Here is a 24,482-nt window from a genome sequence, read left to right on the forward strand (position 1 = left end):
TCACCTCGAGCGTTTTGGCCACAAGGGCTGATCAAGAGGGGGTAGACCCGATTAGTCGCCCATAGATCACCATCTATGGAGACCAATCGAGTAGACTCAAATAGCCTCTTATGGACGGTCGTCCACAAGGTCGATAGGCCACAACTAGCTCTATATCACTGCCTTGGGGGGTGGGGGGGGGGGGGGGGGCGGTGACCAGGTCTTTGCCTTCCATGTCGTTACCCTTGTGGCAACCCACCAGTGAGATGGACTAGTTGCCAGAATATTCCTTTCATTAGGCATTGAGAAAAACACAAATATCTACCATTTTGGTTTTTCAATGAAGGTTCAAAATTTAGAAAAAAACTTGAATTTTCATCTCCATCTCAATTAGCTGCATTTGGGACATGGCTAATTTAAGTATCTTCATTTCTCATCAGAGATCCCAAAGTAAGCATGTTCTTCTAGTTGGTTCCTAATTGAAAGCTGTGGTGTTACAAGAGCTTTTCCCATTTCTCTGTTCATGGCATCATGTACTCAGTGGCTTCAGAGTCTGTAATAATAACATTCACTACTGAGTAGAAACCAGCTTGAGTTGTGCAATTCTCCTTATGGAGAAGATTAGGTGGAATATACTGACTGATATCTTCTTATTAACATAATCATTTTCTTTTCAGATTGATGTCTTCTTATTCTTAACATAAGCAGTTGTTATGTCATTCATGATTCACTCCATACAACCATTCCCTTTTTCTCAATCTGAACCTTCTCTGCTACTTGGTAAATTACATTTCCTTGACAAATATCAGCCTTTATTCGTTCATAGAACATCATGATCTAAGTGTTAATGCTGAACTATGTAAGTGAGTTTTAGTCTCAATGAATTGGTTATCTCAGAAAAGGTTCCATAAAATCTGCTGTACATTTCTATCAACTTAAATAAATTGTATACAATGAGCAAGAATACACCTCTGAAAAAGATCAGATGAGCATGCTGCAGTATCAATTATACTTTAGCCTAGTGGTTGATTCTCCTATTCATCTTAGAAATGCTTTTGTCCCAAACTTGATACAGTGATGTCCTTTCACCAAATTCAACCTATAAATCAATCAAAATGCATGGCTATAGACTGGATCAGAGTTCTTTGGCCTCATCATGGGTCAAAAAGAAAGATGGGGCCTTCGATCACCAAGGTCAAGACAATTGTGTGGACCTGCAACACCTTCAACTCTTTCCTCCACGATCATGTTGATTCTCATTCAAGTGAGCCCCGTGAGGGATCAAAAAGCAGCCATCATTTCCTCCATTAGGCCTCCCCTCCTCATTCCAGAGGTCCAGACTTGATGCAAGTTTCATCCTTTCCCCTGTGCTCTTTTGACAAAGAAGATCTCTGTGCCCACATGACAACAACATAAAGCACAAGAGGACAGAGACCACTATAGTGTAGTCCTGTGTTCACTGTGCAGTTCCCAACAAAGACAGTAGCTGAAAGTTCAAACCTGGTGCATCTGCTTGTAGAATGCTCTCCTAGTTGAGTTGTTTTGATTCATCATGCAGGCGATTGTTCTACATCAGAAACAGGTAGAAAAACCTACTTGGATATCATTGTAGTGTCATATTCTGTAAGTCTACTCTTTGACAAAGTGAGACATCAAATGTTATAGGTCCAAAAGCTCCCATGCATGGGCTCTTGGAAAGTTAAGGTATTAAATGTTATCAATAGAAATTGATCCTCTCAGCTTGGATGTGATGCTTTCCATCTTCTTTATGTCTTGTGGACTTCCATGGATGTTTGTTTCTTTGTGAGCATGTGGTATCAATTTATTGAGATTGGTTGAATTGATGTTCTATCATGTTATCAACTATTTTGGATCTTTGTGCTGCCCACTAGCACTTTGGCTTTGTGGCTGTCTTTTGTCCATGGCTTTGTTCTGTCTCTGGATTTCCTTTTATTGGTTTCTGAAAACAAATTTTCAATGTATGACATAGAAAGCACATTCTATTTTTGTCCTCCAAAATCTTATCAATATAAATATATTACTCTCATTTTGATTTTTCATTCTTTCTAATCTCACTACATTAGCTAATCCTTGCAACACCTGTGATTTGAATTTGTAATTACCTAACCGGTCTTGGATATCCAAAATAAACAATGATAATGTATTCATAGAAAAATTTAAAAAGGAGTTATGTCGAGTTTTAGTTTCTGTTTTTCCTTTAAAAAAAGTTTATTTCAGAACTAGAATCAATAAATAACATTAGTGCCTTATTATCAAACCTTTCTTATGTTGTAAAAAATGACAATGAGAGCAAGAAAACAAGAGTAGATAGAATCACTTTCATATGTAACTTCTTTGAGGAATCCATATTCACTTTGAGGAAAATGGCATTGGATCAATCAAACCAGAACAAAGCTGAATCCCCATGAACTGTGATTCTGTTGGTGATTATTGGAGATGAGCTATCTTTTTAGTTTCTGGCCCTATGTAAATATGGCTTCACAATTGTCCTCATCAAGACCGATAAGTCGGTAATTGATCAAATCGCTTTCATGAGTTGGCTTGTGCCTAATCCATAGAAGGGCTATCTTCGGTGTCCAACAGTTATATAAACATAAAACATAGGTAAGCCAAAGTTTTTATGTACATCTTGAAGAAGAAGAAGATGATGTCTTCTTTTCTTTTGTCTCTTATGGTTGTTTGTTTCTCCTCACCTGTGACAGTGCTGTTTTTATCAACAAGAAAAAGTTATGGTTACATAATTTGATTTTGAGAATTCATTCCATACCAATCTTCAGTTGATTTTTAGATTACACTCAATTTGAAATTATCGTTGCATACTCATACGTCGAAGGTTTCATTGCTTGAGGCTATTATCACCATCAGATTTCTATTAGATTTTACTGTAGCAGCTACTAATTTCATGAAACTTTTTTAACATAAAGGAATGTCAATATGAAGGAGAAAAAAGAAGGTAACCAAATCATGGTTTAGGTTCAATCAGTTGCATTTAGCTCCCAAGCATGGTATGGAAAAAGATAAGCATGCACTTGCCAATCTTTAATCAGAATGCAAAATCAACTAATGTGAAATCGCTATGAAACTGCAATTTGGACATAAAAACTAGTTGAATAAGTCATCTTCTTGCAAGTTAACAATTCTGAATCTTCAAGCTGGATTTCTCCATGGTGAAGCAGTTCATCATCTTCAGCTTCTGTATACAAATCTTAGCTCCTGGTGTGTAGTTTGAAGTTTTGCTGTGAATTTATGAGCATCTTCTTCTTTAGGAATTGAAGAATGCAAGTAATTGGGCACAACCTTCAACTCTGTGCTCAGTTTTCACAATCTTCTGAATCAAATATCTTTATTTCATCCTTTGGCACTGTGCATTTGTCTGAAACTTTCCAAAGTTAACTGCTAAAAGGAGGTGTTCTGTTCTGTACAGTCCTCACCATATCAAAACCAGGAATGTTTGAGCACCCAAGCAGTCATCAATTACTTTCAGTATCTCCTCTTTTGTTCTGCAGGGCTATGTCCAGTTTCCACCATTGGTGGCTGTGGGTGCTCCACCAAGTGGAAATCTGGCACATCTGACACAATATATTTACAAGAAATAATAATAGAGTAAATTGCTTTTACCATGCATGCCACAACATCATCAAATTTCATGCTGCACAACTATTTGCTTCTGTTTTACTCCAACAACAGCATTCAATCAAAACCATTTTACACTTCCAGCTGCATCTCTTTATCCAAAGAATGAATGCCTTCTCAGTAGCTTGTACACCCAGATTGCACCAGATCAGTAACTGTATCATTGACAGAATTGTAAATGAGTTTCTTTAGTGTTAGTCAAGAGATCGATCAACAATCTGAATTTCCGAGACGACATGGCCTAGCTCCAATTCTAAATGTTGTCGGCTTCTGAGGATCATCCAATAACACGAATCTTGAGGCGATACAACTGATGGAGAGAGCTTTGGATCCAAACAAACACCCACACTTCTCCTAATCGTTTGTAGCTTCGTTTCTCTAATCGTTTGCGATCGAAAAAATATTCTTCGATTTATTTTTTTATTCTGATAATGTTTCTTATTGTGATTTATGATCAACTTATTTTATCATTGTTTTGGAAGATTGGTATTGCCCATACCAATCTCCTAACATCTAAAATTGTTTACAACTGTTTACTCCTGAGATTTTATTGGTTTCCAACAAAAGAAAAGATGGTGAGACATGTTTAATGTTGGTCTACTCAACCTAAGAATTCTACAGATTCTGATCATTATTTCCTTGTGCTCTATGACTTCAAAAAGTGATGCAGCCACAGCATGCTTTCCTCAAAACTAGTCGACTATTCTAAAGATAGCTTTTGGTGGTGACTAACCCACTACAGCAAATGGGACCTTCCTCAAATGAAGGTTGCCCCAAGTTACTGTACAAGAAAGAGTCTCTGGTTGTCAAGTTGTGATTATTTATTTCTGATGCATAAGACTCCATGTATGACAACATTTTTACTACCTGCCTCCACTTTGCTGCAAAGAGACCAAGATTTAGTAGCTGGACCAAATATATGGTTCACATGACTAATAGGGAAGATGAGGCCAGTTATCCCCACACCATCTCACCAAACTATTGGTTGGAATCATGTTCACTATTATCTTTTCAGAAACCAAAAGCAACTCATCACCATTGAAATATATATATTTATATGATTGTTGTTAATGATACATTAAATAAGAATTAATTTTAAATAATCTATTAATTATCAATCTCTATCAATATTGTATGGATCAATATAGAGTTTTTTTTATTTTCTATTTTTCTTTAAGACTCGATATGTATCCGTACATCAACACAACACATGATAGTCGATATAGCTCAGACCAATGATCAATTTAGGCTAGAACTAGTTTGGACATAGTACTAGAAATCAAAACCAGTAGCTTCAAATGACTGTTCTGTTGAATGAAGATAATTTCATGCCATTTAATTAAGAAATGATTTATAAAGGAGGAAGGATCTATGGATGGATACAAAAGGAGATGAGAAATCCAATGACAACCAACTTGCTGCATTATATGTTATTCTGCTGATGCTCTCTAGACAGATTATAATATTGCTAACCTTTACCTGTGTCAATCATGTAAAACTACTCCTTGTTAATTTCTTGCAACCATTTTTTCTCTAGAAATGGAAGGAAACAACCTGATGAAGGCTTTGCTTCCTAAACAATCAATTGCCTGTTCATCATGGTTGGGGTATATAGCTGGTCACCAATTCTGTCATTTATGATTACCCATTATTGCTTCCTAAATGTAGGAGATAATACTCAAGCAAACTTGAGCAAGCAGCATTGCAGTAATTCTTTATTTTTTTTGCTTTTAAAATAAATCAAAACACCTCTAATTTATGCAACCAAATATAAAATACAAAAAAAAAAATTGTAGCCAACACATGAGTAAAAATAAAATAATTAATTTTAGAAATTAGAATATTTTGATGGATGCCGAGAATGATGAATATGGATATACAAATATTGATCGGTATGCATTATATCGATATATCTATATATTGGATGGTATATATCTATGTATAAAAGTCGATATTGAATTGAAATTTAGTACCGAGATACATATACTAAGATCTATAATAGTTTATTGTTTGAAAATTTTTAATACAATAAAATGATATATTTTTCAGTGATTTTTAATACAATAAAATCACGGAATATTTGTAATAAAGGAATCCAAAATTTCAATAGCATATTTGAAATTTTATTTTAAATAGATAATGTATTTAAATTTGGAACACAACTAATTCTATCCAAAAATTTATTTTTATTCCTAAAATACCCCTTGACAGCTGTAGATTGTCCGGAGATTTCACAAACGTAACGGAGATAGCCGTTAAGTTTGCCGCTATCGTCTGTTATTTGCTCGTTAGATGAAACGGCGGTCGTTGATTCGTTAACGCCCTCTATTTATTTCGCCTCGCTTCGTGAATTCGCTGTTCTTCTCTGCCTCTCGAATCCTCTCAAACCTCTATCTTTCTTCGAATTTTGCCCGATTTCTGCGTCTCATCTCGATCTCATCCATAAAACTGGTATCTTGCGAGGTTTCTGGGCTCCTTTTGGTGGTGATTCGCCGTTTTTCCGGCGACCCGCTGCGCTTCCTTGGCCTCCAAAGTCGGGCTTCAGTGGGCGGCTCTGGTTGTGAGGCCTTGGCGGAGAAACGGTCGGATCGGCAGTGGGGATGGTCCTTTGGAGGCCGTGGCAGCCGCTGTTGACTAGGAAGTTCCAGGTGAGGCTGGTCGTGCGGAGGATCGAAGGGGTGAGCGTCGATGGGGCGGCGGCGGTGGTGGCGGAGGTAACGTGGAAGGGGGCGAAGGCAGCGCTGAGTTCGCTGAGGAGGACGGTGAGGCGGAACCGGACGAGGAATGAGGCGGTGGGGGAAGGCGGGGTAGTGGATTGGAACGAGGAGTTCGAGACGGCGTGCACGCTGACGGCGCACCGGGAGAATGCTTTCCATCCTTGGGAGATCGCGTTTCGCGTGCTCAATGTGAGTTGGATTTGGCTCCGTTCAGGCCATGATTTCCGTGTCTTTATCTCATCTTCTACGTTCCTATCTCGTTGTTATCTGATAAAAATCTGGTTTTTAGGGTTTTGTGAAAGACTTCGTTCTTAGGTCAATAAGCGACTATTTATTAAATGCGTTCTTTCTTATACCAAACTTAGCTTTAGTGTTCTCTTTTTGTAGGATTAAAAAGTTCATAAGAATTAGTATTTATTTTAAGGTATAATTTAAAATTATTGGCCTGTTTTGTTGGTGCAATTTAGAAGATGCCATCATCCTGTTAGGGGAAGAATAATAGTTATATTTTCCTATTCCATTTTTTTTTCACCATGTTAGTAATATTGTCATTTTTTGGTTGATAGGGTAAGAATAATAATGAGGAATGATAACTTGATGTTGGATATATGGAACCTCATCTTTGGAAGATTTGGTGCGATAAATTGGCATGACAGACCATTGTTGAATAAATCAACGTTCTTAACTAAGTGATGTGATGAATAACATTTGTACTGTTCATGTGGAAAAACTAAAGATATATGATGACTGATTTCCTTTACTAATCTATAAATAACATATGGACTTCTTTTCCTATTCGGCATCTTCTTCTTCACTTCTCGCCCTTTTACTAAAGCTTTATTTATCCTTGTTTTAGGGCTTGAACCAAGGACCCAAGAACAAGGAATCTGTTCTAGGAACGGCTTTGCTGAACCTAGCAGAGTTTGTTGTACCTGCAGCTGAAGATAAAATCGAAATAAACCTTCCGTTGATACTTTCGGGAGTTGCTTCTAATCATCATCGTCCATCAATTCATGTAAGTTAAACTGAGTTTTTCTGTGCTAGAATTTAATTGCCTTATGATTTCTTTTGGATTATCTGATAATAATGTTACCGAAATTGGTTCACCTAACTGTTTGTGTCTCTCCAATCTTATTCTAGAATCTGATATCATATTGTTTCAGATTATTAAGTGTCATAACATATCTTGCCAACAGCTTCACCACAGTGTCTTCCATGCTTTGTGATTGTTCACTTATTTTTGTTGTTGTGATTTCTACCTGGAAATTCCAGATTGTGAATTCAATTTTTTTATGTTTCAGGTGGCTCTCAGTTTATTGGAGTTGAGATCTTCACAAAACTCATCAGCCACAATGCCACAGCCTATACTGCCTGCTTTGGAGCCCCCTTCCTCTGGGTATTTTCTTCCTTCTGGGAAAGATGAACCTTCTGCTCTCAAAGCAGGATTGCGGAAGGTGAAAATTTTAACAGATCTTATGTCAACTCTCAAGTCTAAAAGAACATCCCAAGATGATGATTCTAGTGAGGGGAGGTTCTCTGCTAGGAGTGATAATGCCGAAAATGCATACTCGTTCGACACAGACTCTCTTGATGACAACATTGATGAAGAAGATGTCGAGGACAGCAACGAGGATAGTAATGTCAGGAAGTCATTCAGTTATGGTACTCTAGCATCTGCTAACTATGTTGGGGCCTCATTTTACTCGGGCATGAGGAATGATAATTTGATTTACTACAGTCACCGAAGATCTGATGTAGGTTGTTCTCATTTAGAGGACGCAATGTCAACTGATGCTCAGCAGTCTATGCCGCATTCTTTAAAAAGGAAAATTCTTCCTTGGAAAAAAAGGAAGTTAAGTTTTAGATCTCCTAAGCTTAAAGGGGAGCCTTTGCTCAAGAAAGCATATGCAGAAGAGGGAGGGGATGACATCGACTACGATCGTAGGATGCTGAGCTCCTCTGATGAATCTCTGTTTGCAGGGGTACGCTTTCTTGCTACATGCTTGTTTCTTCTACATGACTTCTATTAAGCTCGTTATTGGGTGATGGAAACTAAATGTGTCATGCAGTCGAAAAAATTGATTGATCCTTGGAATTACTCTTCTGTTCATAGTGATCCTTCAAATTATTTATTATCTCAAATTCCTTTGGCTGTCAAACAGACAAATTAATTTTCCTTGCTGATTTAATTACAATGTGCCGATTATCTATCTGAAAGATGCTTGCAAGTTTTATCGGTGACTACTTGTGAAATATTCAAGTGGAGAATTAAGAACTCTGCTATGGTTTTTCTTTCAGAGATACAAGGAAGATGATGATAGTGCTCGGAACTGCTCATCATCAATGTCTGAATTTGGTGATGATAACTTTGAGATAGGCAAGTGGGAGTTGAAGGAGCTTCTGAGCCGTGATGGGCATATGAAGCTTGCCACCCAGGTATTCTTTGCATCCATCGACCAGAGGAGTGAGCGAGCTGCCGGCGAGAGTGCTTGCACGGCCTTAGTCGCTGTCCTTGCTGATTGGTTTCAGAAGAACCACCATATGATGCCCATCAAGTCCCAGTTTGACAGCCTCATCCGAGAAGGATCTCTTGAATGGAGAAATCTCTGTGAGAACCAAACATTCCGGGAACATTTTCCCGACAAGCATTTTGACCTCGAAACAGTCCTTCAAGCAAAGATTCGCCCACTCTGTGTTGTTCCAAGGAAGTCATTCATTGGATTCTTTCATCCTGAAGATATTGATGGCAACAGTGACTTTGAATTCCTGCATGGAGCCATGTCGTTTGACAGCGTTTGGGATGAGATCAGCCAAGCTCGGTCAGACCGCTCAAGCATTGAAAGCCCTCAGATCTATATAGTAAGCTGGAACGATCATTTCTTCGTCCTCATGGTCGAACCAGATGCCTACTATATAATCGACACACTCGGCGAGAGGCTGTACGAAGGATGCCACCAAGCTTACATCCTGAAGTTTGATGAGAGCACAACCATTCATAAAATTCCTGCAGAGGGTGAGACTGCCAGCAGTGAGACCACGATGAGTACAACAGGAGAGAAGGAAAAGGAAACGGATCCCACAGAGGGGAATCTTCTGTGCCGGGGGAAGGAGTCATGCATGGAGTACATCAAGAACTTCTTGGCCGCAATACCAATCAGAGAACTGCAGGGCGATATCAGGAAAGGGCGAATGTCTTCGACTCCTCTGCATCACCGACTCCAGATCGAATTCCATTACACCGAGTCATCAACTGATGCTAACTTTGCTGCAGTGTGGCCAGCAACGGAGGCCATTTCTGATTACTCCTGGCCGGCGGAGCCAGCAGTAGATTTTAACCTGTCAACGGCGGTAGTGGTCGTGTAAGACATTGGAGCGTGATTAACTCAGGCATAGCTGTTTCTCTCTTTCTATTTGAAAGGAAGGGTAACAAAGGTGCCCAAAAATAGCTCATCTTTTAACCTCTGGCCATAGGGGGCTTCATTCTGCATCTTTAACGAGTTTTGTTCCTCCAAAGTGTTTAATCTCTCTTCATTCTCCGATCCTCGGTTTAAACATATGAATTGCTGCTGTTTGTTGATTTGTTTGAGTGGTTGCTAATGGAGTGTGTGATAAACCCACTAAGGAAGATGACAACCCAAAACCAAATGGTGGAGAGCTCCATTTCCTTCGGCACAATGCAACAAAAAAAAATGGACGAAGAAAGGAAGAGGTGGACGTAATCTGACCTAAAAGGACTCCTCACAAAGTCCATAGTGGAATCCACCTTCACCTTCGATTTCGGTGTAGGCTGCTCGTCCATCCATGTCTTCCAACAAATTCCCCTACCTGTTTACTCGTTGCTGACTCGAATTATCACGATCCGACTGAACTTGAGAACTCCACGAACCGATCGATCGAAATAGTCGACCTGATGTTCTTCCAACCAAGAAAAGACCAGAATGGAATGGAATTGCTCAAGGTGGGAGGAGTGGGTTCGGCCGTATCATAGACCGATATTGTTGACCATCACGCCGCTCGTCAAATCAAACATTAAACACGAAAAACAGGTGGTCTGACTTCAATCTTTTACTGTCCTTCAAATCGAGTGACGCCTTTGATGCCTCTCTTTTTTGCTTGGCACGAGAATTACATATCGTATTTGCCTCTCTAAATATTGTCTAATTTCTGACACATTACAAACTCTAAATTGATAGTAACATACTTTAAAAACCATTCATGATAATAAAAATATTTTATTTTTCCTTAACCATGACTTAAGGATTGTTAACCTGCCTTATCTAAATAAAGATTAACAAATTACATATACATATACATATATATATATGCATACTGGTCAGATAAATATGTAGAAACCCCAAAGAACACGGAGAGATAAGCAAAGATTATAAACAATAATCAATTAGAAGGAAAAAAAAATCAGGTGCATCACACATGATGATTGAGTCAGCCTTAAAACTGATCTATCTTCTAAGAATGAGAATTAGCATCCAAAAGAAGAACAGTGAAGAGATTGACCTTTGTTCTTTCTGTGTATCATTGCTTTCAGAGCACTCAGTATTCTGGCAATCATCGAAAAGAAAAGCCGGAAGAAAATTTCCAACCCTGCGGACGACTTGGCTAATGTTTTGGTTTCTTCTTCATTCGTCTCCTCATCTGTCTCTCGCGCTCCTCTTCTTCCTCGATGAGGCGAAGCTGCTCTTCGTCCTCCTTCCTGGCAATCTTGGAACTGTAGATGGGTGACAACAAAGTCAGAAAATGAAAAGAAAAAATTGGGAAAAGTGATATTTAAAAAGTGAGTCAAATTATGATTCAGATTATGAACAAGTCTAATGACACTGCATCTTTAAACCCTAAACCCAATGGGAAAAATATCACCAGATTCTTTGTGCAAGTTTAGCTCAAGATGGTCCCGGGTCCCAAAGAGTAGAATAGGATGATTAAAAAAATTAGCTATACCTAATTCGCTCTTCTTTCTGTATTACATCAAAACCAACTTCCATGTCACTGTCGTCCTCATCCATCCCTGCATACTTATTAGGATTGTACCTGCATAACAAGATCAAAGAACTTTAACATCATAGACCAGAAACCTTCAAGGGCTTCTCAACTAAAACCATGGTAAAAACATACAGCAAAATTGTTCCCTTTTTATACTCTTTTCTTTTTTTCTTTTCGTTTAGCAAGAACAGTTAATATTATGTTAAGGCAGGATCCAACCTCCGGAACATGGTATTGTTACCATGATTTATTACTCGTAGACTGTGTTGGAACCGTCAATTTTTGAAATATGAGTAATGATATTCAAGGCGGGGATGGGTTTTGATATCGAAATCTTGCTGTCAACTATCAACATCTTACCAAAAGGCTATGATGGCACCTTCAAACAATTATATGCAAAATTCAGCCATAAACAGGAATTTGAGATACTTACGTCGTACTTTCTAAGTTTCTCATTTGTAAATAAGATTTAGCAGGTTTATCTACCATGACAAATTAATACTAAATCCAATTTTAAATCTACAGAAGTTATCTTCTATGAAGAAATAAATATTGGTTATTAAACTAGATAGTGATATCCAATGAACAATTGCAACCTTCAGAACAAGGACAAAAGCCTGCAGCAAGAAATAATGAAAGCATCTAAAAGTTTGTGTTAGAAATATGTACCCGAACATTCCCCTGATGAGACTGCGATAATCAACATCTTCCTCATCACTCAAATTCCTTCCAGAAGGTCTTCTCTTTAATCGATTGTCAAGGTTGCCATGTGAAAAGCTTTGCTTAATAGGCTTCATCAAATTAGAATTCAATGTCAGGAATGAAGTCATAAAGGCTATGTGTAAACTAGTGCTGAAATAAATCCTTAACCCCGACAAACATGTAGGCACACATGTATTGCCAAGAGAGTGAGCACAGTTGATTACATGACCAATCAGGTTTTAAGCATAGTAAGCACACTGTTTTGTCTAGTAACCAGTCATTCTTTTATCCTTCACTTCTGGCATGTATTTATTATAGTGTAACAGTAACTAAAGAGATCCAGACCTGAGATTTTGAGGGAAGCATCGACTGTTTCACTGTTGTTTTCACTTGATCTAGTCCTTGAGTTAATCTTTTCTTTTCTGGGTAATGCTTCAGAGCAGAAGAATGTGGCTTTGCAGCTGAAATATCCTTCTTCAAATAAGGATCATTTACAACCTTGCTGAGTGGCTTATTTGCACCTGCTGCCTGAATAGGGACCTTCCGCTGTGAAGAACTATTCCCCATAGGCTTGCTGGAGCCATTTCCGACAACACGCTGAGAGGGATTAGTCACCATAGGCCTACTGGAACCATTTCCGACAACACGCTGAGAGGGATTAGTCACCACAGGCCTACTAGAACCATTTCCGACAACACGCTGAGAGGGATTAGTTACCACAGGCCTACTAGAACCATTTCCGACAACACGCTGAGAGGGATTGGTTACCACAGGCCTACTAGAACCGTTTCCGACAACACGCTGAGAGGGATTAGTCACCACAGGCCTACTAGAACCATTTCCGACAACACGCTGAGAGGGATTAGTCACCATAGGCTTGCTGGAACCATTTCCGACAAAACGCTGAGAGGGATTAGTCACCATAGGCTTGCTGGAACCATTTCCAACAACACGCTGAGAGGGATTGGTCCCCATAGGCTTGCTGGAACCATTTCCAACAACACGCTGAGAGGGATTGGTCCCCATAGGCTTGCTGGAACCATTTCCGACAACACGCTGAGAGGGATTGGTCCCCATAGGCTTGCTGGAACCATTTCCGACAATACGCTGAGAGGGATTGGTCCCCATGGGCTTGCTGGAACCATTTCCAACAGCACCACTCAAGACTTTCTGAGAATCAGTTGAAGCTGGCAGTGGTCGGTTGAGTGGAGCTTCCTTTGCAAACCCAGTATTGCTCTGAATATTCTGTTTTCTTGAATCTGGGTTCCTCAATCCATTGGCAACAGAGACCAATTTAGCAGGCTGGTTCATTGGCAATTGGCTCTTCAGCGATGTTTGAGCATACCGGCCATCTTCCACAGGACCAGAAACCTGTATAAGCTTCCTCTATGACCAAAAATGCTTAAACCTATACAAGTCAATCTCTAAATAATTGTATTTTAAAAGACAAACATACCAGACTTCGGTGCAGAAACACTCCTGGTTGCAGGCTGCTCTTTTGCAGTAGGAAAATCAGTATCATCAGACAGTAGAAAAGAATAATCCCTCATGTCTTTTAGTGTTTGTGCTTTATTCTTTATCTGCAGAAGTTACTTTAGCATACAAATCAGACCAAAATAATGACATCATCACAGAATGCAACAACGTTAAGGCAAGATAATTTACACCTCATTTACAACAGCTGGCTTTTTGTGATGCTGTTGAGTCAATAGAGTACTTGCTGAGGCTGTGGCATCCCTTTTCTTCTGCAGAAACTAGGATTATCTTTTTCTTTTTCCTTTTTCTTCTTTTTGAAAAGAAAATTATCTTAATCTTTGCAGTTCAGCCGAAAAGCTGACAAAACATAAAACCAATGGCCACAATACTTACAGCTACAGAACTTGACATGTTTGTCATAACATGTCTTGTTTCTCGAATAGATCGGCTTTCTTCAATAACTCTTGAAGCAATAACAGGCTGTGAAGGGCCGAAAAAGGAGCCAAATCTGTGAAAGTAGTATTTAGATGATAGAAATAGCTTGCAATCCAGCAAACAAATAATAAGTAAAGAATCATTGAAAATCATAAAAAAGAGTTGATTCCCTAGAATTACTAAGTTAAGGCGCAAAAGTTTAGTTAAATAATATTTACATAAAACAATATGTTTGCTTGCATCTAAAGCTTCAACAGGGAACCTGACCTTAAAATAAACAAATGGTTAGACACAATAAATTTGAAGGTTAAGGAATGATGCCCACAACCTAAATAAGAACCAATAATCATATATTGTTCAGTATATGTCCACTGCCCACAGTGACCAGACCTATATTTATTGCATCCTTGGAACGGGCAAAATAAGCACATGAATTAACAAAGAAATAGAAGACCATGAAAATGAAAATAAAGAAATCTCATCACATATCACCGAGTTCAGTTGCTGGAAATATAATAATTGATAACTCGCAATGGATGTTTCATTTATGATGTTAACACTGATATAATTGAAGTGCAAATTATGATATACAAATTCCTGGTCCAGCTAAGCCTGCCATATGGCAAGATGCAGTATCTAGCTGGCAGTAAGCATGTCTTTGGCAATTGGTACATAGATTAATAATAAAACAATGACCAGATAAATATCTTTCTAATAATTGGTAATTGGTACATCAAAAGCTAGCACCAGGAAGTTGCATATCCAGCATGACAGTGTTATCAATGATTGTGTGATAGCTGAGACATAAAGTTCCTACACATAAGCATCTGACTAAAAACCAATCTAAATTTTGAGCATAGGCACATACATATTGTCACGGACAAAACTATAAACAGAGTGTTTAATGTAATGCTCATGTATGTCCGTACCTTTTGGCTTGTTCATGCTTTACACAGCATATAGAGGGACGATCGAAGACTTAACAACCCTAATTTAGTTGGGTTTGATGGTCATTTTAGGCTTGTAAATAAAAGTTGTGTCATGTGGATACATGTGGGAGATTTCGATCTGTAGTGGATCATTTTTTATCATTTGTTGTGCAACCGTTCAGAGCTTGTGAAGTCTTTTTGTAATTTGCATTGGTTATAAAATGTTTTCTGAAATGTTCGCTTGTGGATCCCGAGTAAGACGCTTTCTTTAATCCGTTTTCTCTTTTGTAGGTCCTAAAGGACCACAGGAGGTTTTGGGGAGGCTAACTTTTGCGGACGAACACGCAAGGGTATCGTACGATTTAAGCAAAACCAGCTAAGTCCGTGACAATATGGTTTATAACCGAATCTGATTATAATGTTTTACATAGAATGTCATGAAAAAATCATATAAAAGAATCCATCAAATTGTAGCTATAATATAATGACATAGCCTTATCGATGAAAGTTCAACTATAACAAATGTTCCAGGTCATTAAGAAACTGATGTGTACAAAGAAGTGTTCGGATTTATCTATAATGATTTCTCCAGACCTTTCACTTATCTCTAACAAGATACCAAAATATTAAACCATTTATAATCAATTGTGTAACTCAAACAATAATGGTAAATGCATCAACATTTTTGCTGTTAATTGAGAATACAGGGTAGACAGAACAGTATGTTTGATGACATTATAATATACAAACATGGTTATAAAGATCACCCAATCACGATCTAGGTTATGATCACTACTCCAATCCCCAAATGGATCAATTTTTATAAGGATTTGATAGATGTGGTCTTGAGCAGATCGGAAAACTAGAAGTCAATTTGAATTGGTCTGCCTGATTCAGTTGTCCAATAAGGATTAATTTAACCACTCATATGAACAAACACAAAAGCAAAGGAGAATATGATGATCAGCTATAATTGATTAAAAAACACTTTGTTGCTCCTAAAGACAAACCAAAAGTGAGAGAATGCAGATGAACATGTGGCATTACTCACGTAGCATTTGTGGTTGTTCTTCTCTTGTCCTGAGTTTGAGATGAATGACCTAGAGCCCTGGCATTTTGTTTCTTCAGTTTTGTTCTAATTCTGTCCTTTAGTTGTTCCCTCACACTGAGAAATTCTTGTTCCTCCTTGGTAGGTTTTGGAGCTTCCTGTTCATCTTCTCCATCACGTTCAGATGCTTCCTCCTCGTACTCATCATATTCCTCTTCATACTCATCATAATCTTCAGTTCTATAATGAGTACTCTGCGTGACCATGGAACAAAAAATTCATCATTAGCATTGTTTGATATGTATATGAACAAGATGAGAATTGGAGCTGGAGACGTATAGGTGAGGCAATAGACTCCAAATTTGATAGCTTAGACTTCTGTTATTGAGCAAAAACTGTTTCAAATAATCTTAAAGCCGTTCAAAAGAAAATCTAACTATAAGTGATTCCTAGAAGCTAGAAGCACAAAAAGAAAGTTCACTTGACACAAGAACCCTGCCACCTTAAACTCCCAGCAAAAACAAGCCAACCCAACAGACTCAAATAAAAGCAGAAAACATAATAATTATCGATGAAAAGTTCTTATATCCTGATGACACGACCTTTGAAGAATCCACAAAAGCTGATAATTTAATAAGAAAAGAAAAGACTGAACAATTCCCTCAGACTGGAAGCAAATAGAAGAAATCATCCCTTAATATAGGCACTGCATTAAACGAAAATATTTTCTATAGTCACATCGAACACACAAAAGGATTCAAAGTAAATATATCCTATACATTATCATCAACTAGGCCAAACTATTATAGAGAGAGAGAGAGAGAGAGAGAGAGAGATCACCATGACTATAGTTTCTTGCAAAAAAAATATTATTATTTTTGCACACGAGGGTAATTATAGTCAAATCGAGCAAACAAAATGACTCAAGAGTAAATATATCCAAAGACATACATTATCATCAACTAGGCTAAACTATTATCAAAAACAAAAAACAAACACTGCAATCAAGAAAATATTTTTTTTCTATTTTTTCACGCACGAGGGCAATTAAAATGTACTTATTATATTTCTGAATTCCTTGCCAATAATTCTATCCAAATAATCTTGGAACTAATTATACCCTTCAGTTTATCTCTCTCTTTCTCGCTCTCTCTATCTCTCTTTTTGGTTTATCAGGGTATGCGACTCGTTGAAATGCCATAAAAAGATCCATAAACCTAAATTCCAGATCGAGGCCAAGAAAGCTCGGATCTGATCACTCAAAAGAACAAATACTTCATCAACACCATGAATTCTGACCAGAAATTTTGATCTGTAGGCGTACGCAGAAAGGAATAAATTATCTGCCGATCAATTCAAATCAAATACAAAATCATGCGAAGACCGCAGTAGATTCGTCAAAACGCAGACAAAACCAGATTACGTAACAAGCCAAATTCATCGATCATTCGACAACCGGAGAAAAATAACATGTCAATTCAGCGGTAAGAGCATTGATCCGGAGAAACAAATCAGGATCACAAGTAGCATCAAGAAACACAAACCTGGTGTACGTTCTCCTTGGGCGCCGATCCGTACATCTACACAGCGGAGCCGTAATCCACCGGGAACAGGAGAACGCGGAGGCAATCGGCGTTCGCGACAAGGGGGGGATCGGAATCGAGAAGCAGCGGGACGGCAAAGGAGGAAGAGATAGATGTGAAGGGCGAGAGGAAACTTCCCGAAGGCGAAGAACCGTGAACGTTAGCGCAGATCGTAAGCGTCGGATCAACGATCGACGGATACGATTGGAAGTTGAAAAGTTACCTACGGATCAGATGTTGCTCTTTCAGAAAGCAACGACTTTAGATTTCGCGTCATCGTCTAACACGTGTACGAGACACAATCCAGCCTGGAAATGAAATGAATGTGCATTCCTTAAGTACAATTATATATATATATATACAATTACTCCTAAATAGGATACCTAAGTCTATCTCTAAATCCAATTGAATACCTAAGTTATGTTCAAAATTATCTTAAATATGAACTGATGATATCCAAACTTGATTTGATCAAATCATATAAGACATTAATACTCCAAATTCCTAACCTTAAGTTGGGCAGATTTTTGTATTTAGATTCTGAATTTAGGTTTAATATTCTTATTCCCATAAAAGTTAAATGTTTACATCTATATAGTTGTAAATCTTCTTCATTGATCCTCAAAATAGAAATGTTGAAACCTTAATTAGTCATTTAAAAATGTCCTTTTAAGAATTATGACAAAAAAAAAAAGTTAGAACAATTGGGTATTCAAATATTTAAATTGAAACCGGAAATTAGCAATCATAATTTATGTTGGCTTTGGAACAACTGAAATGAGACAGCTTACACAAAAATCTATACCCCATATACTTCATCATCATCCTTCATGCTTTCTTTTCTGATCACTTTTCAACCTCATACCTCTGCTTCATCTTCACAATTCACTCTCTAATCCCTGCTGTTACATGCAAGAGCAGAGCAGGTTTTATGCATTCGGTGTTGGCCAAATATTAGCAGCGATCTGTGTATATCCATCTGTTGCAGAATTGATTCTATCTTCATAATGTGTTCTGTCATCTCTTCTTTGACTGATGGCAAAGTTGATTGCTCCTGCAGTCACCACTGTCTTTGTTTTCTCTTTTGTTTGAGAGGAGGACGTCTGAAGACCACATTGCACTCCAACTCTTCTGGTGCCTGAAAAAGAATGCGAGTGGTGTCGGTGGTTGTGATTCTTTCCTCACTTCTTACTCAAGCAAGAGATGCAGCCACTGAGATCAGTGGCTTCCATTGATTGACGAGTCCTCATCACCTATTCTTCTCACTGCTTTATTTGTCTTAGCTTCTTCTTTCATTCTCTGTATGAATCCGTGCTGATGCTTTCATCTGCTTTGGCACATCTGTTGGTTAACTCCGGAGTGCCAAAAACAGTGTCACAACAAAAAGCTCGAAACATTTCTTGCATCCTTGCACAGAACCTCAGTACTGTAAGCTAAAAAGCAGAACACGGCAACAAAATAGTGGAAACACTTCTTCTGTTCGGTCTTCTTTATTAGAACAACGCAAAAGCTCGGCTCCCGCCACGGGAGAGACGCAGTACGGCCATCCCACCTGCTTTGTGCACACGTGTCCTCATCTCAATAATGTTCTATTTTTCTTTTTCTTGATTGGTCAGCGCAGGATGTGGACCGCTCGCCACGTTTCACGTGAAGTCCGTTTGATGGTGAATCCAACGGCTTAAGATCTACAAAGGATGTGGACGCGATTAACTTATCGTGCTCCGCGAATCCATTTGATGTGTAGCTACTCTTAACCCATTTTGTGCTTACCACCTCATCGTCTACCTAGTTGTTAAATGGGGGACCCACTTGTTGGGATCGATGTCGTAGGTACCTGCACGGGTGATCGACAAAGGCGTAAGGAGATTTTTTTCTTATGAGATAATATATTTCGATTAAAGAAAAGAAAAAAAGGAGTTATTTATGGGAGATGGGAAACCTCCACCCTTCTTCACTCCATCCACTCTCTACTCTTCCTCTACACTTCGACGGACGAAATCTCGTCTTCTTATTCCGATCCTAAGCGCCAAGGGGCGACTTTGATGCGGGGATGGAGGAAGTCGGAGTGAGACGAATCGGTCGGTGCCTCGCATTTGTCTTTTCGTCCAAGATTTCGATCCCGGATCGCTTCCCACTCTAAATGCTTGCTTAGAACCCTAAAGGTTTGATCTTTGCTCTTTTCCCTTGCTTGCTGGGATGAGGGTTCCGTGTCTGAATTTGGAGCAGGATCGAGAGCGGACGATGATTTTCTCGTCGCCGTTCGTGATCTCGTTCCTTCTGCTTGTCTCGGTGCCGGTGCTCTTCGTTTTGGCCCCGCGGATCCTGCCGCCGAAGACGCTGCCGAGCATTCCCGATCGCGACGAGATGGACGACCTCGCGCTCTTCCGCCGCACCACCCTCGCCTCCTCCGGCGCCGGCGGGGGCGGTGGGATCCGACGACGCACTGCGGCGCCGCCCAAGATTGCGTTTATGTTCCTCACCAACTCCGACCTCTCGTTCGCTCCCCTTTGGGAGCGTTTCTTCCGCGGCCACGAGCGGCTGTTCAATGTGTATGTCCACGCCGATCCCTCCTCCCGCCTCCGGCTCGTACCGACGCCCTCCTTCAGCGGGCGATTCATCCCGGCTAAGGCCACGCAGCGAGCGTCCCCGACGCTCATCTCCGCGGCGCGGCGCCTCCTTGCCGCTGCGCTTCTTGACGACCCGGCTAACGCTTTCTTCGCCCTCCTCTCCCAACATTGCGTCCCCCTCCACTCCTTCCGCTTCACCTACGACGCCGTCCTTGCGGACTCCGGTGCTCCGCCGGCCGCCCATGGCGATGCGGTCCTCCGCCACCGATACCGAAGCTTCATCGAGATCCTCGCTGGCGAACCCGGGCTGTGGGATCGCTACATCGCTCGTGGCGACAATGCGATGCTTCCTGAAGTGTCGTTCGACCAGTTCCGGGTTGGATCTCAGTTTTTCATCCTTGCAAGGCGGCACGCCACGATGGTGGTCCGAGACCGCCGCCTCTGGAAGAAGTTCAAGATGCCATGCCTCAAATCCAGAGAGGATTCTTGCTACCCCGAGGAGCATTACTTTCCAACGCTCCTTGAGATGCAGGACCCCGAGGGGTGCTCTCACTATACCCTTACCAGAGTGAACTGGACTGATAGCGTCGGTGGCCATCCACACACCTACCGCCCACTGGAGATCTCCAGTGATCTAATCAAGGAGTTGAGGAGGTCTAATTCGACGTATTCGTACCTCTTTGCACGGAAATTCTCGCCAGACTGTCTTGACCCCCTGGTTGAGCTCGCGGACAGCGTTATCTTTCGGGATTGAGCGCTCTACATCTGTCTGTGGTCTATTGCTTAGGGATTGGTGCTGAGGCAAATGTATGAGGTATGGAAGCAATCTCCTCTTTCGTTAAAAATCATTCTTTTGTGAACTTTATTGAGTCTTTTGATGGTTGTGTCAAGGAGCAATTTTTGGTGCTTGGGTAGAAGCCCAGATTAGATATTGCTAAACCTAGTACAACTTTGAGCAGGAAGTATGTTTGGAGGTTGTACTATTACTTACCGTCACTACATTGCTAGAATTGGATGTGCACATTTGAGGGTGTTCTGTCATTAGAATAGATCTTCATCTGTTTTGGCCGCAAGACAAAAATTATAACAAAATTTGCTGCGGAAATCAGTGTTTCTATGGCTTTTTGAAATTTTAGACAGCCAGAGAGATCACCAAAATTTTTTTATGACCTGAATTCTAGTTAAAATGGTGATACTGGTAGATATGAATGAAAATGAAATGTTTGAAGATTAGACCCCCACTATCTTGTATTATTGTTGATGTTCGTTGTTCAGGACCTTAGACCTATATGATGTGATTAGAGTCCATCCTCCAGAGAAACTCTACTTGCCGGTGGATTTCATTGTTTATAAGATACAAACTAGAACCATGAGAGTCGGTGCTTTTTTCTGAAGTTCTCAGCATTGTTTTAAAATGGCTAGATTCTTTACTTAAGAGTTTTTCTTTTGAGCACTTTTGTTCAGTTTGATGATTTGGTCATGCATTTTGACTTCCTTTTTCTGTGTTCTTATTATCTGCAGAGATTGATGAGAGTAAATGGCTAAAGCTGATCCATCTTTTTCCTCTTCATTTGTGAACACCCATCTTCATCACCTGGCAGTGATGCTTCTGGTTAGACTGAAGGATGAAGATGGCTTATGTGAGACATCCACATTAGTGATTAGCATCATTATCCAATGCATCCGATAGAATGCCATCCCTTTGTAGTATCTGTAACTGTCAATAGTATCTGTAACTGTCAATAATAATTGTAAATTTTTAGCATCGGTTTTGATATCAAAACTGGGTTAATCCTCCCTTCTAAGATCATGTTCTCAGTCTCAGGATTATGCAAAGTTAATGATTGAGGCTTTTTTCTTTGTAGAAGACAATTGTTAGAATACCTTACATCTGTTCTTCCTTTCATATTCCAAGTGTGTTTCCTTTTCTTGTTGTTGCTTCTTCACAAATGAGTCGGCAAAGTAAACAGGAAATCATCTTCTTTTCTCTTCTTTTTAATCTTTAGCAAGGCCCTACCATTCTTACTTTCATATTCTAAATGTGTGTGCTTATTTTTCTTTTTGTTGCTCTTTAACAAAAGAGTGTGCTAAGTCAAAGGGGAATCATCCTCCTTTCTCTTCCTTTTTATCTTTAGCAAAGCCCGAATACTTAGCCACTGGGACTTGAAGTATGCTCTCTTTTCTTTTCTTTTCTTTTCTTTTCAATGAGATGTTGGTAATGGTTCAATAGTCAAAACTTCTCTTTGCAAATTTTTTTCACTTTACTTTATTCTGCCATCCTTATTTCCAGTCTGCATTATTTGTGCCTTGTTTGTCTCCTCACAGGACAGAAGTGTCAAGTGACTTTGGTGTGGGGGAGGAACCTCTACCTCCTGACTTCACAATGTGTGTATGAGTGTGGTAGTTTTTTCTACCTCCTTTTATTTGTGCTTTTCGTCTATCTGATCTTGTTCCTCATTAATTTACTCTGGCTCACACAAAATATAGGGGGTAAGTGCCACTCATTTAGACTGATAAATTGATGGGTAAACTGGAAATGAGCAGGAAACAAATTTCTCTTTTATTTTATGCCTTTTACCATGCCATTTGTGTGACATGTAAATGTGTTTATAGCAACACAGTCTTGTATTTTCTTTTGCAATGCACTCTGCATTCTCTCTTGGCAAATTGTATATAGGTGCTTTTGAATAATGTGATGAATTTTCTTTTATTGGTCACATTATGGCTATTGGTTATGTTAAAACTCAACAAACAACCTTGTTTTAACCCAATAATTGACTTTACTTTTCTCATGATGTGCTTTAAATGTGAATTTTATTTTTTGAAGATTGTTGTTGTGAAAAATATTTTAAAAAATTATTTCCTAGGTTAATTACATGTGGAGGAACTCTCCATGTACTATGCACTTGAAGATAAAGTAAACATTTTATAGAATCTAGAGAAAGTTAACTCTATCTTTGGAAATTAGATTTATTGTAGTAAAAATCACCTCCTTAAGTAAGATATGCATGCAGGTTTAATGTGTGGAGGTGCATTGTAATAGTAAAAGATAAAATGATTAAACCAGCTCTCATGATCACTAGATCTACTTTTAACTATTGGAGTAGTGGATAAATAAATATTTCTTACTGATGCAGGTTTATCATCTAAATATTGGAGTTGAAGAACAGCAGAAGAGTAAGCTTTTAGCCAATGCATCAACTTCATTCTAAATAGCATTTTAGCTGGTCTTCATGAATTGTTGTAAGCTTGCCACCATCTTTGCCATCCGAACACTATCACATGTTCAAGGCTGTATAATGCTGCATAATGCTTCAGAATCTCAAGATAAGAGTGGCACAGCAACATCTGAGTCACATGTAGTTGCATGCATATTTTAGACATAATTATTTGCATGCATGTCTTTTGATTTATTTCAGAAAAACCATTTGTAATTTTTTTTAATTTGGCAAAACATCAATTACCTAATGATCTTATTTTTAGGTTTTTGTGTCCTGGATTCCAAGACTGGTCTGGAGTTTAGTTTGACTGAACCATCTTTCAATGGGTATGCAAGGAATTATTTTTTCCAAGTCTTACTACCACTTGCATAGCCACATAGGTTACATGTGAACAGTTCAATAAAGTGCTACATAAAAAAGATTAACTTCTTGATAATAGCTGTAAAATACATGTAATTGGAAGATTATATTAGATATGAGGCATAAATAAGTTGGTGACTATGACTTTTAGATCCCCAACTGATTGATAATTCATTGTTACTCTTTGCACATAACTAAATTCATTTTCCTAAAAGTGGGACGAGAACAATAAAATCATAAATTTTAATTATCTTGAGATCTTTTGTTATCGTCATATGTTTAATTAAGTTTAAAATATTTTAAATTTTTATATATTTTTTTATTAAAAAATTTGATCTTCCTCTATCTTTTGTAATAAGCAATACATTTTAAATACCTAATTAGTATCTCAGTATGAATCAATCAGATGTTATTTATCGGTTTGATGACGAATTGATACACGAAGTAAGCCTTCTTCGTCTAAATACCTAAATACATGAATATCGATCTAATATTTAAATATCATCTCATTATGAATTGATCCAAGTGGTATTTACCAATATGATTATGAATTGATACACAGAGTATGACTTCTTAGGTGGTATGATTTGATTTAATGTTTAATTTAAAATAATATAAAATCCTTCACATTCTCTCTCTCTCTCTCTCTCTCTCTCTCTCTCTCTCTCTCTCTCTCTCTCACTATCTTTTGTAATAAGCAATGCACTCTAAATACCTAAATACTATAGTGAATACTATCTCATTATGAATCGATCGGGATGGCATTTATTGGTTTGATGATGAATTGATACTATCTCTAAATACCGAAATACT

At 38.8% G+C, this 24,482-nt stretch overlaps 3 protein-coding genes across 5 annotated transcripts; 2 read left to right on the forward strand and 1 right to left on the reverse strand.

Moving 5' to 3' along the window:
- The first annotated feature begins 5,976 nt into the window (after positions 1 to 5,976).
- Positions 5,977 to 9,927, forward strand: LOC103989544 (uncharacterized). Its single transcript, XM_009408417.3, has 4 exons — positions 5,977 to 6,539; positions 7,207 to 7,365; positions 7,652 to 8,332; positions 8,649 to 9,927. Exons 1-4 carry the CDS (start codon positions 6,234 to 6,236, stop codon positions 9,711 to 9,713), a joined length of 2,211 nt encoding a protein of 736 aa, XP_009406692.2. The 5' UTR covers positions 5,977 to 6,233; the 3' UTR covers positions 9,714 to 9,927.
- A 795-nt stretch (positions 9,928 to 10,722) lies between these two features.
- On the reverse strand, positions 10,723 to 17,640 carry LOC103989545 (uncharacterized). 2 transcript variants are annotated; one of them, XM_009408419.3, is made up of 9 exons: positions 17,483 to 17,640; positions 15,942 to 16,192; positions 13,920 to 14,034; positions 13,718 to 13,795; positions 13,507 to 13,630; positions 12,396 to 13,402; positions 12,018 to 12,139; positions 11,307 to 11,396; positions 10,723 to 11,076 (listed from the first exon to the last, which is right to left on the reverse strand). In XM_009408419.3, exons 1-9 carry the CDS (start codon positions 17,516 to 17,518, stop codon positions 10,968 to 10,970), a joined length of 1,932 nt encoding a protein of 643 aa, XP_009406694.2. In that variant the 5' UTR covers positions 17,519 to 17,640; the 3' UTR covers positions 10,723 to 10,967. The 2 variants fall into 2 exon arrangements, with proteins under 2 accessions (XP_009406694.2, XP_009406693.2); XM_009408418.3 differs by having other exon boundaries at positions 13,718 to 13,804.
- Positions 17,641 to 19,463: 1,823 nt separating this feature from the next.
- On the forward strand, positions 19,464 to 22,018 carry LOC103989546 (glycosyltransferase BC10). 2 transcript variants are annotated; one of them, XM_009408421.3, is made up of 3 exons: positions 19,464 to 19,683; positions 19,748 to 20,902; positions 21,610 to 22,018. In XM_009408421.3, the coding sequence occupies exon 2, from the start codon at positions 19,763 to 19,765 to the stop codon at positions 20,840 to 20,842; it is 1,080 nt and encodes a 359-aa protein (XP_009406696.2). In that variant the 5' UTR covers positions 19,464 to 19,683; positions 19,748 to 19,762; the 3' UTR covers positions 20,843 to 20,902; positions 21,610 to 22,018. The 2 variants fall into 2 exon arrangements, with proteins under 2 accessions (XP_009406696.2, XP_009406695.2); XM_009408420.3 differs by having other exon boundaries at positions 19,464 to 20,902.
- Positions 22,019 to 24,482: the final 2,464 nt, after the last annotated feature.

Source organism: Musa acuminata, chromosome BXJ2-6, assembly GCF_036884655.1.
Source record: "Musa acuminata AAA Group cultivar baxijiao chromosome BXJ2-6, Cavendish_Baxijiao_AAA, whole genome shotgun sequence".
NCBI classification, from domain to species: domain Eukaryota; kingdom Viridiplantae; phylum Streptophyta; class Magnoliopsida; order Zingiberales; family Musaceae; genus Musa; species Musa acuminata.